We start from the raw sequence: 18,603 nt of genomic DNA, 5'->3' as shown, positions 1-18,603 counted from the left end.
AATAACTAAAAGAAGTTATTTCAGCCTTTCTTTGGTTCAGTCCAGAATAATAATTTCCCAAGTGATTAAGTTTTCTGATTTCTGTGCATGTTATATGGCTGTATTTAAAAATCATATCAAAATTCAAATTATCCATGTCTCGTTCTAGTATTTGCCAATGATAATTTAATCTCACCATGAAGTGTAAACCCTTTGTGCTTCTCACATAAACTACCCACACAAAGCATAGCTATTGTTCATTTGACCTTTATGCTTTCTATATTTAAAATTATATTAATTGATAAATTAAAGTATTCAAAGTTATCCTACAGTTAATTGCATTGGACCAATTAAGATGAGCGTTGATGTGCTATGCACTCTTAAAACTTTCATACATCAATAAAAATGCAATCATATGGTCAAAGTGATGTGATTGTAGCATGGGTTGCATAAGTCACAACAGCACATCCAACCGAAATGGGCACGTGACACCATTGCTGATATCATCTTTGTTATCTGCCTCTGCACTCTTTCCATGGTTAATTTATCCCCTTCAAATCCTGGGGAACAAATTTGAGCACATCCAGGTAAGGTCTGATCAGGGGCTTTATACAGTGGAATGACAACTCTTATCTCTGCTGGTCAGCATCCTTCTCAGTACTGAACCAACTCTTGGTTGCCTTCACCACTTTAGTAATATGCTCTCTGAATTGCAAGATTTTATCAATTCAGCCTTTCTTTGCTTCAGCATCCCCAGATCCCTTGCCTCCTCCCCACTTCCTCCAGTACAGTTTCTCAAACAGAGTATGCAGCCTCCCATCAATGTATCCCAAACTTCAAGACGTTATACTTAGCTGAATTAAACTGACATCCCCATTCATTTCCCCATCCATCCCATTACTAATAACCCCTTTTAGCTTCACATCATCTGCAAGCAACTGAATATACCCCTGCAATGTTACTGATATAAAGTTTAAACAATATAGGCCCCATTACTAAGACTTGTGGGACCTCAATTTGTAATTTTCTGCTTTCTCAATACTGCTCCTCATACACAACTCTTTGATACCTATCAGATAGCCAATTCCAAATCCAGTTCACAAACCTGACTTCTAAACCCATGTGCTGCAACTTAAATATCAGCTTATCATGTGGTACTCTGTCAACTGTGCCTTTGTAAAATCAAAAAGGTAGAATATGACTTTCCCTCATCAACCAATCTTGTCACTTTATTATAATAGGCAATCATATTATTAAACCAAGAGCACCTCTTAACAAATCCATGCTGACGCTCACAGATTAACATTGCCCTCATCTGCCCAATGTTGTAAATGATCCCTTACTAATTTCTCCAAAATCTTAACTACCACCAATGAAATACAAATTGGTCTATAATTTTACACTTCCAGTCTGCTACCACCCTTATGCAATGAGACTATCTTTCCCTCCTTCCACTCCTTTGGCACCTTTTCCATGACCAGATCTTCATTGAAAAGCCAGCATATTCTCTCAAAACCCATGATGAAATCCCATCCAGTCCGATTCCTTTATTGACATCCAGAGTACTCAGTATTTGAAACATACTCTCTTCTTGCACTTTTAAACCTTGAATCTGCACTATCCCTCCAGTATTAAAACCTTCTCCAGGATGAAATACTTCAATAAAGTGTTCATTAAACAACTCTGCTATGTCCTTTGAATCAGTCACTTTATTCTCATGGTTATCACATGATATCTTTCCTCCAGTCATTTGTCCTCCTACTAGCCACATAACAAAAGAATTCCTTAGGATTTTCTTTGGATCTCAGGGCCAATCTCTTCTCATATTCCAGTTTTGCCTTCCTTACTATACTAGTCACTCTCCTGTCCTGAGTCTTATATTCTTCATGCATCTGCTTCACTCCTTATATCTCTTTCATAATCTCTTTTTTATCTGCAGTTCCCATTTGATATTGTTTGTCATACACCAAATTGTGTTCTCATCTTCGCTCATGGTATTCAACTTACTATTGCTGCTAATAAATATTCCTTCACAAGTTCCCAAGCATTGATGATATCTTGCCCTCCTAATTGCTCCATCTATGGAACTACCCCAGTCTGATATCTAAGACTATTATAATCACCTGCTTTCAAATTCCACATGCATTCCTTTCTCTTTGATACTCCTGCATGTTTATTCATCTTCCAAGTCAAAACCACATGGTCACTCTCTCCAAATGGGAGAGAGATGCCATCTCGAGTATAATCAGATGCTATGACCAAATCTAAAACTCTTGAACCTTGTGTTTCTTCTACTACATTGTCTAAGACATTTGTCCCTCTAGAATTCCAGAAATTCCATTCCCTTCCAAATTTTTTGCACTTGCCAAGCTCAACTGCCTAAACATCTCCTGCTCTTCATTCTTGATGCTCCCTGGGTTATAGCAACACCTCACTAAATATCCTGACCTGCCCACCTCTACCTCACACCACATGCTTTCAAAAACGATTACTCTCCAAATCCTCCACTCTGAGGACATAAGTCATCACTTATCATAAGAAGTACTCCACAATCATGTTTGTCCTTCCTATCCCATTGAAAAATGCCATACCTGCTACTTCTATTCTTATCAATATATCATCTTCTGTCAACCATGTCTCAGAGATCCCAATGATCTATGGACAGGCTCATACTATCAGCACCACCAATTCATCTCCTTTATTCCAGATACTCCTGACATTATTGTTAGATCTGAAATAGGCGACTTCAATTTTACATGACGTCACCATTCCAGAATCTAACAATCAACAAAACAAAATATATGCATACTTATCTTTTAGTGCAGTGTAACTATGTTTTTTTTTGTAACAACATCTTGTATGATAAACTGTAAATTATGTGAATTTTAATTAATGTATCTATATGTCTAGCATGAATGTAAGTCAGCAAAAATGGGCAGATATGAGAGAAATCGTTAGTGAAATATTATAAATGAAAGAATGCGTATTATTCAGCAACATAGGGCAAAGATTGCCCTAATACTATAAGAGCAGCATAAGCACCCACGGGCATCACATCTCAGAAGACATCATGACGCATACCTTCCCGGAAACAAGAAGTCCCGTATGTTGATCGGTGAAGTCACCCAGCCTGAGACCAATGGGTGAGACGATAAGAGAAATTCAAACTTGGAAAGGTGGCACTCTAGGGGAGTGTATAAAACCCACAACACGGAAGTAAATCCCCTCGTTTTTTTCTTGTTCCTGCATTTCTCTTCGTGTGCTCCAAGAGTTCATCGCAGTTCAGCTCTCATTTTTGAGGGCTGACTTACGAAAGGATCCGGCATGACACCGCAGCAGATTTTTTTGTTTTACGTCAATGAGAGGGCAATCGACGTAAAACCTTAGCAGAGAGATAGCACCCAACTCAGGTGAGCACGTGTAACCCATGTGGCAATAAGATCGAGACAACCAGAATCGAAACAAAGAAGGTAGGATGGAAGAAAATCGATAAAGAATAGATAAGTACTCTCACTTGTTCTAGCCCCTTTTGAGAATTGACTAACAGTGTTAAGAGAATGCATCTTAAAATTTGTAATGGAAGAAAGAGTGAAGAACTAAGATTTATGTAAATGACTATGCTTTTGAAATGAGCTTTAAGAACTTTCAGTTAGATAGAGATTCTGTCGTAATTAATCTGAGAGAGATTATAAATGTGCTAAAATGCCTTAATGTCCAATTGAGCTGTAATTAAGAATGTATTATATGTTGAGTTATTGAATTTACTAACATTTTGAAGTCAATGCATAATTGTTTTAAGAGTGAAAAGGGTGAGAGAAAGTAGAAGATTAAATTAGAATTGATAACTACTTTAACTTGTATGGCATTATATAATGAATTTAATAAATATTTTGGTTCCTTACTTACATGTGTTTCTGATCATGATGACTGACCCTGACCCTTCATAAAAACTTCGAACCTGTGATCATGTGTGTGCGTGTGTGCGGGAATACCCCAACTGAAAGTAGTAGGGCACGACTGCAAATAAAATAAGCCAGAGAACCCAAGACTTCTAAGAATTCAGTTAACATTATTAGTGGCACCTGATAATCTATGTTTATCCTAAAGGTTAAGTTTATCTCTAACTTTAAGGCCCAGGCTGGCGCAGAAAAAAAAAAATTTTGCCTGAGTGACCGGGATAACTCATAGAATTCAGGGAACAGGTAATCTCTGGTGGCCCTTAAAAGGTTAAATTATGTAAGAAAAGGTATAAAAGAAGTGAGACATAATGATAAGACTAAAATTAATGAAGATCACATAACAATGACGCAACTGACTTAACTAAGAGGTACATGCGATAGAATTTGATATAGCGGCTGAAGTAGGAAAAGATAAAGTTAATTATATTGCCTCAATATATCAATATCAGAGATATATGATGCAACAGTATAAAGAATCAAGGCATTGTCACTGTTTCTATACATATCAATACCCCCCCCCAACTCAAGTGGATTCATCATCACATGACATATTAACCCTTCCATCATCACATGACATATTAATTCTAGTTTCCCTGCATTGACACACTGACTTGTTCAGAGAACAACATTCTCTCCAGATGACTATGTCCTTTCTCATTCAAATGCAAATCATCTCTTGCATACAGTTTCTTTCTGTCCTCAAATGCCCTCTAAGCATCCATCTAATCCAAACCTCTCATTTGACACATTCTGGCTATTATACTATTCATTATTGATGCTCTTCAACATACAAGTTAAACAATAATGGTCCCAAAACAGATCCTTATGGTACTCCACAATGACCTTCCTCTTTTGGAATACCACTCCTCCATATATGTCCAACAGCCAAACAGCTATCCAACTTACTAGTCTGTTATCTAATCCCATTTGTTTCAGTTTAGCTACTAGCTTGTTATGTGGCATTCTAACAAAGTCCTTTGAGAAAATCCAAGTACACCACCACACATGTATCTCCTTTATCGAGTGAGTTTGTCACTTTGTTGTAATACGACTGTAAGCAGATTGCTGAAACGTGACTTGCTCCTAACAAGCCCATGCTGACCATAATAAAGAATACTGCTAATCCACTTCTGAACACTAGTTCTTAGCAACTTCTCTAATACTTTAAACTCCAGACACATAGATTAGCCTATAATTTGTAGCTGCAGTTTTACACCCCCTCCTTTGTGAAGTAGAATAATTTTTCCAGCCTTTCATTCCTTTGGGAATTGTCCTGTTGTAAGACTCATATTAAATAGTTGCACCAAAAGTGCTATTAATTCAATAAGGCATTCTCTCAAGATACATGGTGATATACACATGTGTATTGTCAAATTCTATTGCCTTATTAACATCAAATTTACTTAATTCCTCAAGTATTTTCTACTCAATTCACCATCAGTCCCTCCTCCACCATACCCTCTACACTCCAGCTTCTCCTGATGTTACCTTCACAAAGATGAAATACGAAACCACTTATAAACTGATTGTTGAATCATTCAACTATATCCTTTGTATTAGTTACCTATCTTTTAGTGTCATCAACTAATATCATCCTCTCATAGTCATTTTCCTTCTATTTGCCACATATCGAATGAACTCACCAGGATTTTTCTTAGCTTGATTGGATAATTTCTTCTCATATTGCACTTTTGTAACCTTACCAACCAAATTACCTCCCTAGCTTGCTTTCATTCATCTCTTGATCAATACCAACATGCATCTATATCCTTCCCACTCAACTTCTCTTTCCAGACTATAACTCCCAGTGGAACTATATGTGTAACTACAAGCTTTCCATAATCATCAGCCTTGCAGTTTCACATATATCCCTTCTTTATAAAAGTTCTTATGTAACTGTCTGCAACTCAGGTGATCACTTCATGGTCACACTCTCTCCAACCGGAAGATTAGACACTCCATAATCACATGATGATATAATCAGATCTAAGACTCTTGACCCTTGTGTGCCCTCTATCATACTGCCTGAGATTGTTGTCCCTTAAGAACTCAAGAAATTCATTCTCTTTATTCTCTGATGCTCTCTGCATTCCAGTCAATATTGCTGTAGTTGAAATCACCCATGATGATCACCCTTTGCTTGCTCACTAAGCCAAGTTGCCCATACATTTCTTTGTCTCCACCTTCTATATTCCCTGGCCTGTGTTAACACCCCACCAAATATCTCATTCTATCAACTTCCACTACATGCCATACTGCGTGAAGTGGAGGTCAAAATCACTACCACTTTTTTTCCTCCTTGCATAGACATAATTCTCCTGCTATTACCAGCAGCATTCTCATCTCCCTTCATGCCCTTCCTATCTTCATGAAAAATATCACATTCTTCCATTTCTATTCCCATCAAAGCGTCATTCCCATCCAACCATATGTTACTTATTCCAATTATTTTTAGGCAAATAAACTCAATTAACATAAATAAACATAATGATTCATTTCTATCTTCCCCATAGTCACCCATGGATCTTCTCCTCACCTGCTCCTGTCTGCTCATTTTCTGCTCCACACAGCCATCCAGACTCAACTTCCCATGAGTCTGGCCATTCCATTCCTATGCTTACCATATGTGCATTCAATTACCACTTTCAGAATCCACTCTCCTTAAACTGTGTCCCCCCCCCACCTCCCTGGCCCATCCCTTTTCCCTGTCTTATTGTATATCATTCTGGAGAAAGAGCCTTCTATAATTAGATTCATTATGTTCAAATAAGCATTGGGACACCTCTTCATTTTAGAATGAAATGCTGATATAGGGAGATGCCATATCCCCTGTAATAAATTTTGTATTCTACTCCTCATACATAATGAAAGGTCCCAATGAAACCTGAGCCTGGAAACCTCTATTTCCAGGATACAGCCCTTTGTAGTTACAGTATGAATGTCAGTAAGCATGCAAAGCAGACAGGAACAACTGAATCACATGATTGTAAACAACCAAAATCACATACAAGACATATCTGGAGCTGTGTTTAGTTTAATAGGTCTGCTATGAGCAAGTGGTGGTTGCTATTTGTTTCAGTGTGTTTTAAGTCAAACACAGGTGTTTTGTAGGAGGGCCAAATAAACATAAACAAGTTCATGTTTATTTGGCTGATATGCACTTTTATTATGAATGTGCCAACATACTGCACACAAATGTGGTAGCTTTATTAAAAGCTTTATTATCTGGAACGTTCAGTCATCTTCATCACTTCCTTTGTGAGCATGACAGTTTCTATACCATGAAATGAAAAAATGGAACAAAGAATTGTGAGATACCCGAGGAAAATATACTGCACCTAGTGACACAGAATTCATGCACTAGCACATGGAGAATTGTAGTGGAAGATGACATCTTCCAAACATCTGTATGGAAGGCTATGCATGAAAATCAGCTTTACTTGTAGCATTTCCAAGGAGTTTGAACACATTTGACAATTATCATCATCATGAATGACTGGCTTTTTCTCGGTTTCTACAACAGCGTATGCAGGACTAATGGATTTTCACTTGTGTGCTTTTCACACAAGGTGAGGTGGTGTTCATTTGAGGTGGTATTTTCAATTTTCACAACAATCATATGTGAGCAAATCAAAATCCATATGCAATTATTCAGTCAAGGCATCATCTTGTTTGTTTAGGGTTTTATACTGCAAGGACAACTATGGTCATATTGCAACAGTCAAGATCACAGCAGTATACAAGTAAAAACAATAATTTTATAAATAAACAAAAGCATTAACAAGTATAGATAGTCTGCACAGTTAGCCTAGTGCCTATGTACTTTGCAACCATATGCCTCGGGAAGGAATGTCCTAGGTTCGATTCCTGTTGATGATGTGAGGAGCTTAAGGATCCTTCTCAGCCATAGCCAAGTTAGCCGGTCTTGGGCATGGACAGCAGGGTTTTTCTCCCCAGTCTATCTGAGGTTTTTCATCCCACAAGCAGGCAAACTGGCCCCGTGAACACACGCTGCTACAGTCAAAAATACATTCCTCTCCCCACCGGCAGGCCGGTTATGCGTTGTACTAACAAAAGTCGCATCAATATAACATGTGGACCCTGCATTGGAAGCAGGATAAACACATAGAGGAAGAAGATAAACAAGTATAGATAAGAATGTATAAAAAGGAAGTTGTAAAAAAAGGTGTATAAAAAAGTATACAAAGGTAGGTTCTTTTCACAGGTCTATGAAAAACAAGCATAAAAAAGTATGTAAACATGAATATAAACAGCCATGTATTAAAGCCCATGTATAAAAACAGCATTGTTTAAATAAAAAGAATGTAAGTAGTTCATATATGGGGTAAAATATTGATTTGCTGTAAAAATTTAAATACAAAAGAGACACTTGGTGAGTCTAATAAAATTAGCCTGTGCATACAGAGCTTAGACAGATTATGAATATGGCTAAAAATAGTGACTGTGCTCACTGACAAAATGAGGGCAGTCAATTAAAATATGATTAATGGTTAGTCCATTAACACGGAACTCACACACAGGCAGGTCATTAAACACCCCTTCCAGTTAGTGGTAAGATGACTATGACGTATGCAGAGCCAAGCAAGAACAACTTCCTCTTTATATTCTCTGCATAGACTAGACTTCTACAATTTGATTTCAGGCTTGACTTGATGGAGGTTATTATTGGTCTCTTCATTCTATGATAACTGCCACTGAGATAAAATTTTTGTGCCTGTTGATCTGCCAGTAAACAATGTACGGGACAGGCAGGAAGTGGAAGCTTGAGAAATGAGCTTACCTAGCTGCAGTACCTGCAGTCTCATTTCCTTTAATCCCAATGTGGCTTGGAATTCAAGAGAAGAAGTGTAGATTCAAGTATAGCATCCATAAGTGATAGAGGACATGTTGAATTTGAGAGAGCCCTAGATATTTCTGCAGCTCCAGACACTCCAGACATCTTACTGCCTGTAGAGCACTTTGTGTATTATGTAATCTTATGTATTTTAATGCAAGCTCTAACTCATACAGCTCAGCAGTAAAGTTTTTATATCCTAGTGGGACTTGAGTAGATATTATTATTATTATTAGGTAACACCTCCAAGGAGTCCAAAGACTCATCGAGGGAGGACACCTAATCTACAACTTTAACCAGGCACAACACTCTATGGAGTAGTATTTTCAGACAATCACAAATATCCATGCCCACAGCAGGGATTTAAACTCACAGCTTTTTGGCTGGAGAGCAGACCACTCTGCCAAACAGGTTGAGAAGACATATCCTACTGAGAGAGAGAGAGAGAGAGAGAGAGAGAGAGATTGTTGTTGTTGCGATTAACAATGCAATCCTCTATATTACTCTGTCTGTTTGAATACTACTCCATAGAGTGTTGTGCCTGGTTAAAAGTGATAAATGCAGACATCATCAAAGTCATCCAGAGAAATATTACAAGAAGATAGATGCAGCATATTATTATAAGAATTCTGACAGTCTATGATGTATAAGATGTATCAGATATTGTTGCTACTTTTGTGGTACACTGCTTCTTTGCTTCCTGGTAAAGGATACATTGCTCTGTTTTTATTTTTTGTATCTGCTTGCTCATCCTTCTACCTTTGATGTGGTTGGGAGTACGTTGCATAGTCTCCCTCACAGTTAGGGTATTTTGACATCTTATTCTCATGATATTTACTGCCACACCAGGCACAGATGGCAGAGCAATGACAGGCAGTTTGAAAAGGACTATATTTCTTACATTTAAAGCATAGCAAAAGGTTTGGGATACAAGAGCTTTACTGGGAAGCTGTGATAATCTGGTGTGACAGATGTCGGTGGTTTTGGTATGTTGAAGATAAGGATAATGTTCCTGGTAGGAACCAGATGCCCCAGCCCTGCATATAATTCTTCTTATGGCTGTTATTTCTTGATTCTTTAGTTCAGAGCAGATCTCACTCTAATATTATTCCTCCAGAAAAGTTTATGATTTTGTAGGAGATAACCGTAATTGGTATTCTCCCAATAAATGTTGCACAAAGTAATTTTTTAGATTGTATCACTGTTGCTGCTTCAATAAGAATATCTCCTGAATGAAGTTTCTTTATAGATTTTGGAGATCCTGCCAATCCTAGATGAAGAAGGGCAACATTTTTCCAAGTGATGGACGTTACTCTATTGAATTCAGAATTAAGAAACGTAGTGTATTTGTTGCAGCTTCTGATGTTTTCTGTTTCTTATTTTGTTCTTCTGTTGATGTTTCTATGGTTTCTTAACATGTTCAGGGTCCCTTATAAGCAAGAGATGAAAAATTATTCATTCTTAGGAGGAGTTTGATTCAGTGCCATAGCTCTCCCACCCACCACAGGGCCACATATGGATTGTACTTTAGCAAGATGGGATTACCCATCTTGCTGAAACAAGCCAAAGTAGCCTATGGTAAATTAGTACAGTGAGTGAAATTTAAACTTTTTTTTAACTTAAAATTTTTTTTATCATAGGCTGCTATGTGTTTATGACATTAGCGAAAGACATCACCCAAAATCATTTGTAAGCAACATTATCAACCAATGGAAATACAAGAGTATCATACTCAGTTAAGAAACACAGAGGGGAAATATGGGAGTCTCAGCAATTCAATATGGAAATAATCAATGAGTGCTCAAGATCTACAGGAGAATGGGTCAGTAATAGGACACTATGTAAAAAAAAACAAACAAAAAAATTGCAAAGTCATTGTTTCTGGGAAGGACAGCTTTGTGTTATGTTCAGCTTTTTTTTATATTATTTCCATACACAAGAGACAGAAAGGCCTACAGCAAATAAATGGCATGTTTAGGCAACTGCCATGGTCAGACATCAACCATGGCAATCAGCAGAATACACAACACAATAAGTGGTTCACAAAGCACTGGAAGTCTGAAACAACCAATCACTGTATTCACTTTTCCAACTAAATGGAAACACATGGGTGTCACAAATGCCTTGAAAATGTCTTATGCTTAAGTCATTGGAATGTTGAAGTTTGGTGTATAATTGTCTCTAAGCTACTTCTAATGGTCACTCTGACCTTTGTTGTAGTGACTGGAAGCATGAATGCAAACAAATACAGAATACTTTAGGATAATGCAACATAGTGTGGCAATTTTACAGAACATGCCCATTCTCTTTCAAAAACAATGAACAACAGCACCTGCAGTATGATAGTGCTCCTCTGTGATGAACTGAAACACTTGATACAGGTCACACCATCAACAATGGTCTAAGACTGGTGATCATGTTGAAGAAAGAATGGTTCAAAATACCTAACTCATTATCACAAACTGGTGGAGAATATGATGGGAGGTCCATCACAGACAACACAAAGTACCATATCATGCCATTCCTTAAATTCACTCACTGTCTGAACTCAACAACCTACTCAAGCAATGCATTCCATGGTCTAATCCCCTCCCCATCCCCATTCAAAAAAGCCAATTCCCATCATCTTACTCATCACTTCCTTTCACAACTTTCAAGGATGGTTCCTTGTTCCTGCTCCTTTCCAGTATTTTACCATACAAAAAAATCTCAATGTCAATCTGATAAATATCTCTCAACAGCTTAAATGTTTTAATCTATCTTATGTCTCAGTCCATCCTAATAACCAAAAGTGTACAGGCCTGATATCATTCTAACCTTGATCCCAGGAACACGATATGACATTATTATTATTATTAAGGGCAACTCCAAGGAGTCCTTAGACTCATCGAGGGAGGCCTTAAGCATTATGTCAAGAACTATTCAGCATTCACACAGTATCTATCATACTTTGCTTTGAATTCACAGTCATGGCACCCACAACAAACTCTGGCAGCTTATTCCACTCATTCACCACTCTCCAAGTAAAAAACCTAGTTCTAACACCCTTGCTAACTCACTGTTGCTCAGTTTCCATGGATGATAACTAGTTCTCATACCACCAGACCTGTTCTGAAAACTTTTCCCTGAATTAATCTTGTAAAAACCCTTCAGAAATTTGAATGTCTCAATCATATCACCCCCTTTTCTGCCTATCAATCAATTTCCATAACCCACAGATCTTCAACCTGTTCTCGTAAGGTTTATTTCATAGACCAGCTAATCTTGGTCACTCGCCTCTGGATCCTCTCAACCTCCTCCTCATTAAGAAGAAACTCTGGTAACCAGATCTGGGCACAGTATTCAAGATGAGATCTTATCAAGGCTCGATAAAGAGGAACAATAACCTGCTTTGTCTCTGCTTGTCGAAGTATTCTTCAGTAACCAAGTGATCCGATGAGCAGATTTAGCCACGTCTGCTATGTGCCTCACTAAACTTCAACTCCCTATCCACCAACACTCCCAAATCTCTGGCTTCATCAATTTCCTGGAGTATACAGTTCCACCAATGTCATGTACTGCTGCTAATCATTTCACTCCAAAATGCATAACCTTACTTAGCTACATTAAACTGACATCTTTTCTCCTTAACCCAGTCTGCCAATCTATCCAAATCATCCTGCAAAATTCTGACATGTGTATTCACTATTGCTCTACCCAACTTTGCATCATTGGCAAATAACTTAACAGTTCCTCTCAGATCCTTTCCTATATCATTAATGAATAAATTAAATAGCAGTGGTCTAAGAACAGAACCCTGTGACACACCACAAGTCACAAGCCTTCTTTTGGACTCTACTTCTGAATAAACTATTCTCTGATATCTCTCCGTCAACCACCCTACTATCCATCTCACCAACCCTATATCCATTCCCATGTGCTGTAGTTTAATTATTAGAATTCTATGTGGTATCATAGCAAAGTCCAGCAGTATCACTGTAAACCCATTACCCTTATCCGGTTCAGCTGTCACTGAATTATAAAATGTGAGCAAGTTACTGAGGCATGATCTACCCTTCACTAAACCATGCTGCTCCCCCCCCCCCATACAGTATCCCATTTTCATCTATCCATTCCTGTATTTTGCTCTTGACTAATTTCTCCAAAACCTTGACAACGGCTCCTGATATGCTGATTGGTCGGTAATTTGCAACAGCAGTCTTGGACCCTTCCTTTATGCAATGGAACTATTTTCCGCTCTTTCCACACCTCGGGACTAACCCAGAGCTGAGACTTAAATTAAACAATATGGTCAAGGGCACTGACAATTCCTTTGCTACTTCGCGTAAGACTCATGCTAGTATACCATCCAATACCACAGATGTATTTACATTAAGGTACTATTCATCTCCATTTCATTCACCTCAATTCCCATATAAGCCATTGGTTCCCCTCATTCCTGCAATATCACCACCTGAATGATACATTATTATTATTATTATTATCCAGGCCTCCATGGAGTCAAAAGACTCATCGTGGGAAGTCGTTTTTAGGAAACACAAAGTTTATCATACCACTCCTTGAACTCACTGACCGTTCTTGCTCTAACCACTCTCTCAGGCAATGCATTCCATGGTTCAACCACCCTCCATGCAAAGAAACCACTCCTCACCCTCTTGCTCACAGCTTCCTTTTGTAACTTTTGGGGATGGCCCCTTGTCATCACTCTTTCCCACCGTTCCACCAAGTGAAAGAACTCCCAAATGTCTACCCTGTAACTGTCTCTCAACAGTTTAAGTCTCGATCATATCGCCTCTCCTTCTATCCACCAAACTCTGCAGTCCACAATCCCACAGTCGATCCTCATAACTGACATTGCATTGTCCTAAAACCATATTTTTTTCCGCCTCTGTACAGTTAATTTATCCCCTTCAACTCCTGGGGACCAAATCTGGCTGCCACATCTGCACTATTACTGATAACCCTTCACATCATCCACAAAGAACTGAATATCCCCTTGCAATCCATTAACAATATCATTGATACAAAGGTTGAACAATCCAGGTCCCACGTACTGAGCCCCGTGGAACCCCCACTTGTAACTTCTGCTTCCTTGATATTGTCCCACCATACACAACTCTCTGATGCCTATCAGACAGCCAATCCTCGATTCATTTGACTAACTCGACATTTAAACTCATGTGCTGCAACTTAAATATCAGCTTATCATGTGGTACCCTGTCAAACACCTTTGCAAAATCCAAAAAATGGCAGTATATGCCTTTCCCTCATCAACCATATACTCTTGCAAAGTGTTCACTTAGTAATTCTACTATATCAATTGATTCAGTTATCTCCCTACCATCAGTATTCATTAAAATCATTCTGTTGTATATACATTTTTTCTTTTACTTGCAGCATATTGAAAGAACTGTGGGATTCTCTTTAGCTTGTGTTGCTAATTTCCTTTCATAATCTGCTTTTGCTTTTAGTACCACACTAGTTACCCTTCTGGCCTGTGCTTTGGACTGTTCATGTGCCTGCAAGTCACCTTTCTCTTTAAATTTCCTCCACTATTGTTTCTTTTTTTGTAGTTCAAGCTTAATGGTGTTATTCATCCATTTAACTCCCAATTGATTTACTCTCTGGACTCTAGGTATGCAGTCAGCCATTACTTTCCTCAAATGTTCCTTAACCACTTCCCATGCACTATCAACATCCAGCCCTTGCAGTTTTACATGCCATGTCACTAATCCAAGTAATCTCCTAAGCTTGTCATACTTACCAGCCCAGTAATTTCACATGTACCCTGTTTTAATTGAAAATTCCACACATTTAGCCACCTCCCAGGTCAAGACCTTATGATCACTCTCACCAATTGGTGGCAACATGGTCATATTCATTTTAGCCAAGTTGTCAGATGCAATTACTAGATTGAGCACTCTTGAACCCTTAGTATATTCCATTACATGCTATCTCAGGTAGTTATCTCTTAGTAACTGCATAAAATCCATTTTCTTCCTCCCATGTATCCTTGTATCCTCTCCTCCTTCCAATCAATGTTACCATAGTTGAAACCCCCCATAATAATTACCTGTCATTGAGTCTATTTGCCTATGCATACTATCTCCATCATCTATTTCATCGCCTGGTCTATAGCAGCACCCAACTGTATATTTTGTTCTGCTGGCCTCAATCTCACATCAGATAGCCTCAAATGTGCTATTTTCACTATCCTGCAGTTCCACTTCTATTCTCTTTGGCTGCAGTTCATTAGTTATCATCAATAACACTCCTCCCCCATTCTTTTCTCTCTGTCTTTCCTGAACACACTATACCCTTCACATTCTATCCCACTAACTATATCATCTTCTGTTAGCCATGTCTCACTAATGCCAATAACCTGTGGCCAGGAAGAGCTGACCAAGGCCAAAAATTCCTCCTTCTTAATACTCCTGGTATTAGTGTACATAAAGTGAAAAAGCTCCTAGTTCCATCCCTATCTTGATGCTTTATACTTTTCTAGCTCATTCAAATTGTCCTGAAGGACTGCATCAGCTATTACTAATAATACTCCCAAGCTTCATATAATCTGAAAACAGCTGAATATCTCCTTCAATTCAGTATCATTGATAAAGAATAAACAGTAAAGGTCCCAGTACCACATAAAAAAACTATTACAAAAGTTAGAGCAAATGGGAATGGATGTAAAGCTGGTAGTATGAATACAGGAATAGCTGATAGACACAGACACCAGAGCAGTAGAGTACTCAGGATTTAATCTTGGGGGGGGGAACTCGGTCTGCCTGAGAACTATTTCGTTTGCCTTGTGTTCACAGTGGCCGTGATTCCTGAGAGCTATAGGGTATTCCCACCTTATGTGACCACTACTTCATAAGTAGTATAGAAATAGAAGACACAACACAACATAAATAAAAAAATGAATTTTAATTAGTAAAAGATTTTTGGAAAATTTTCTAGTGTTTTTTTTCCCTTTTTCTTTGGGAGTGCCAGGGCCCCCGTTGGCCCATCCCCCCCTCTAGAATCTAGGAGAATGAGGATGACTAGTGGATTACCTCAGAGTTCTGTACTAAGGCTATTACTCTATAATTTGAAATCAATAAAAACGAGAAAGATTTAAAGGGGGATATGAAGGGAATTTTACTAGAAAATCTTGCATTTAGTGCAATTCTCTTTCAATCATATGTCAGTATATAACATTTATAATGCTCACCTTATGCCCATCCAGTACTGAAGTAATTTACTTAATTATATTTGAGTAATAAGCATAATTTTTCATAAGTACTTGATATAAAGTTAAGATTCAATTCCTAATTAGATTTCTCTGCATGGAAGTATCTAAAAAAAAGTTAAAAATAAGCTTCATGGATGGTCTTTGTTTTTAACATTAAAATGATTTAAGTTATACAAACCTATAGCAAATATATATGGTCGAAGTCCTTCAGGTTTCCTTTGTGTAGTGCGTACTGAAACCATACTATTTCTCTGTTCTGGCATTAGATGGTATTTCATTGCTTCAATTAATAGATCCTTTCCTTCCAGGCTTCCATGTACTAATGGTTCATCTCCAACATGTGTCAGAAGAAACTCTCTGCCAATTAAAGGAAGTCTTACATGTTGCAAAAGCTAAGAAAACACCAAAATTCTTCATATCAGTATATTGATTCCATGCTGATTTAAGTCATTTTGACATCCATAAAGCTGATATGAGATAAAAAAGAAAAATCATTCATCTCAAAAGCCATTTTTAATCGATTACAGGAGAAGATATTTTAAAACAGTTAGATAAATTTTAAAAGTAAGCTTTCCTTGGGATCACAAGAAAACTGGTTATTGGTGGCCTGTCAGAATCCTCTGAAAAAATTTTTCCTTCTGGGAATAAAATCTTTAGAAATTATATGATGCAGAACAATAATTCAATAAATAAAGTATTATTTGTATTTCACTTTTTTCCCCCCTTCTTTCTTGATATTTTCTTGGAACTGGATAGAGAAGAAGCATTTAATCTGGGGAACAAAAAAAAACTCATGAGAAATCCTAATGGAAATGATAGTAAATTTATTCAGATGTATTCAACTATGCTACAACATTTCGTTTTCCAGCTGAGATGAGGAAGAAAATCATAAACTCCCAATTTTTTAGATTTTGTATAATTATTATTATTATCTTCTTCTTGACCTCTATATAAGTGTTTCAGAAGGTGAATAATGCCTCTAAAGAAGAAAACTGAAAAAGGAAATATGGTACCTTAATTACTCTGGATAAATTAAAGATGATTGCCATATGCTAACCATATGCCATATGGCCATAAAAACCATATGCTAAGAATATATATATGTTAAAGATACCAGGCAATTTTATAAGCTAGGTTTTTTAATCCTTTTTCCAAAATAAGCAAGCAAACAAGTAAGTCAAGTTTGCGGCTGCACGTAGTACAACACTAGGCAACTCATGGTAAAGGTGGAGTAAGCTCTGATCACTTTCCTTAGAATTTTCCCCTAATGCAAAGCACATTTCCTTGCGGAAATGTATGATGCTATGCATTAAGGTAATGGTCACTACCCATACCGGTTTCGACCTTTATTGAGGTCTCATCAGTGGGAGCCAGACCTAAAAAATGCCAAGAGTGAAGTAATACAGATTTTAGGTCTGGCTCCCACTGACGAGACTTTAATAAAGGTCGAAACTGTTATGGGTAGTGACTATTACCTTAATGCATAGCATCATACATTTCCGCAAGGAAATAGCTCTGTATTACCTCATGCTTGGCATTTTTTAGGTCTGGCTCCCACTGACGAGACCTCAATAAAGGTCAAAACCGGTATGGGTAATGACCATTACTTTAATGCATAGCAACATACATTTCTGCAAGGAAATGTGCTTTGCATTAGGGGAAAATTCTAAGGAAAGTGATCAGAGCTTGCTCCACCTTTACCACGAGTTGCACTACGTGCAGCTGCAAACTTGACTTACTTGTTTGTTTGCTTACTTGGGAAAAAGGATTAAAAAACCTAGCTTATAAAATTGCTTAGTATCTTTAACATAATATATACCCAAGGTAAAAAACTTTCTAAGAATATATATATATATATATATATATATTATGAACCCCCACATACATATGAGAGGTCTCAAGACCTTAAAGAGAGAGAAAAGAAAGGAATCAATCTGTTAACAGACTTCTTAAAATGTTGGGGACTGTATTTGTTGGGAAGAACAGTATGAGGAAAACTGTTCCAAAGACACAGATTTAATAGTTCTGACATTTTGACTTGGTTACAGAGACATCTTCTGGCAATATAGAAATTGTAAAAACACAAAAAAGAAACAGAATAATGTTAGGCTCGAAGCCTAAAGTCCTACAAAGTGCACCTTGTGTTGGTTCTGTGGCCTGCATTTGCTGCTGATGCTAATTTCTGTATTTGCAGTGGTGAAGCATAGTTTTTTTGGGGGGGAAGGGGCAAGATATTCAAAGTCATCGTCAGTTAGACCTGCTTGACCGTAGTTGTGGCAGCAGATGTATTTTTGTGTTCACTAAAGGGATTGTTGGTAGATCTTTCAGTTTGTCCATAATATAAAGGAACCTTGTACACACCTAGAACAGTGAGTCAAGGGAAAAGGGATTGGATCTTCGAGAGAGAGGATAAGGGCAACCAGATTAAAATGAGGTTTGAAAGCAGCACTGAGATTTCTTTAAAATTCTGGAAATTTTCCTGAGGTCCCTGGATATATATATATATATATTGGAGAATAGCAATAGCATTACTATAATCTGTGTGTTGAGAGGGATGTGAGGTGGTGGGAGGAACA

At 37.7% G+C, this 18,603-nt stretch overlaps 1 protein-coding gene across 1 annotated transcript in view; it reads right to left on the bottom strand.

The window, feature by feature from the left end:
* LOC150108287 (kelch-like protein 17) overlaps positions 1 to 18,603 on the bottom strand; it is a 128,284-nt gene that overhangs the window by 56,514 nt on the left and 53,167 nt on the right. Inside the window, exon 5 of the mRNA XM_090390437.1 lies at positions 16,206 to 16,419. Coding sequence (XP_090246563.1) covers positions 16,206 to 16,419 — 214 coding nt within the window. The remainder of the gene's footprint in view (positions 1 to 16,205; positions 16,420 to 18,603) is intronic.

Source organism: Typopeltis vanoorti, chromosome 3 (genome assembly GCF_054136105.1).
Source record: "Typopeltis vanoorti isolate ZY-2024b chromosome 3, IOZ_Tvanoo_1.0, whole genome shotgun sequence".
In the NCBI taxonomy this organism is placed as follows: domain Eukaryota; kingdom Metazoa; phylum Arthropoda; class Arachnida; order Uropygi; family Thelyphonidae; genus Typopeltis; species Typopeltis vanoorti.
The sequence above is the reverse complement of the archived record's forward strand: the minus strand, read 5'-3'. Positions and strand labels throughout refer to the sequence as shown.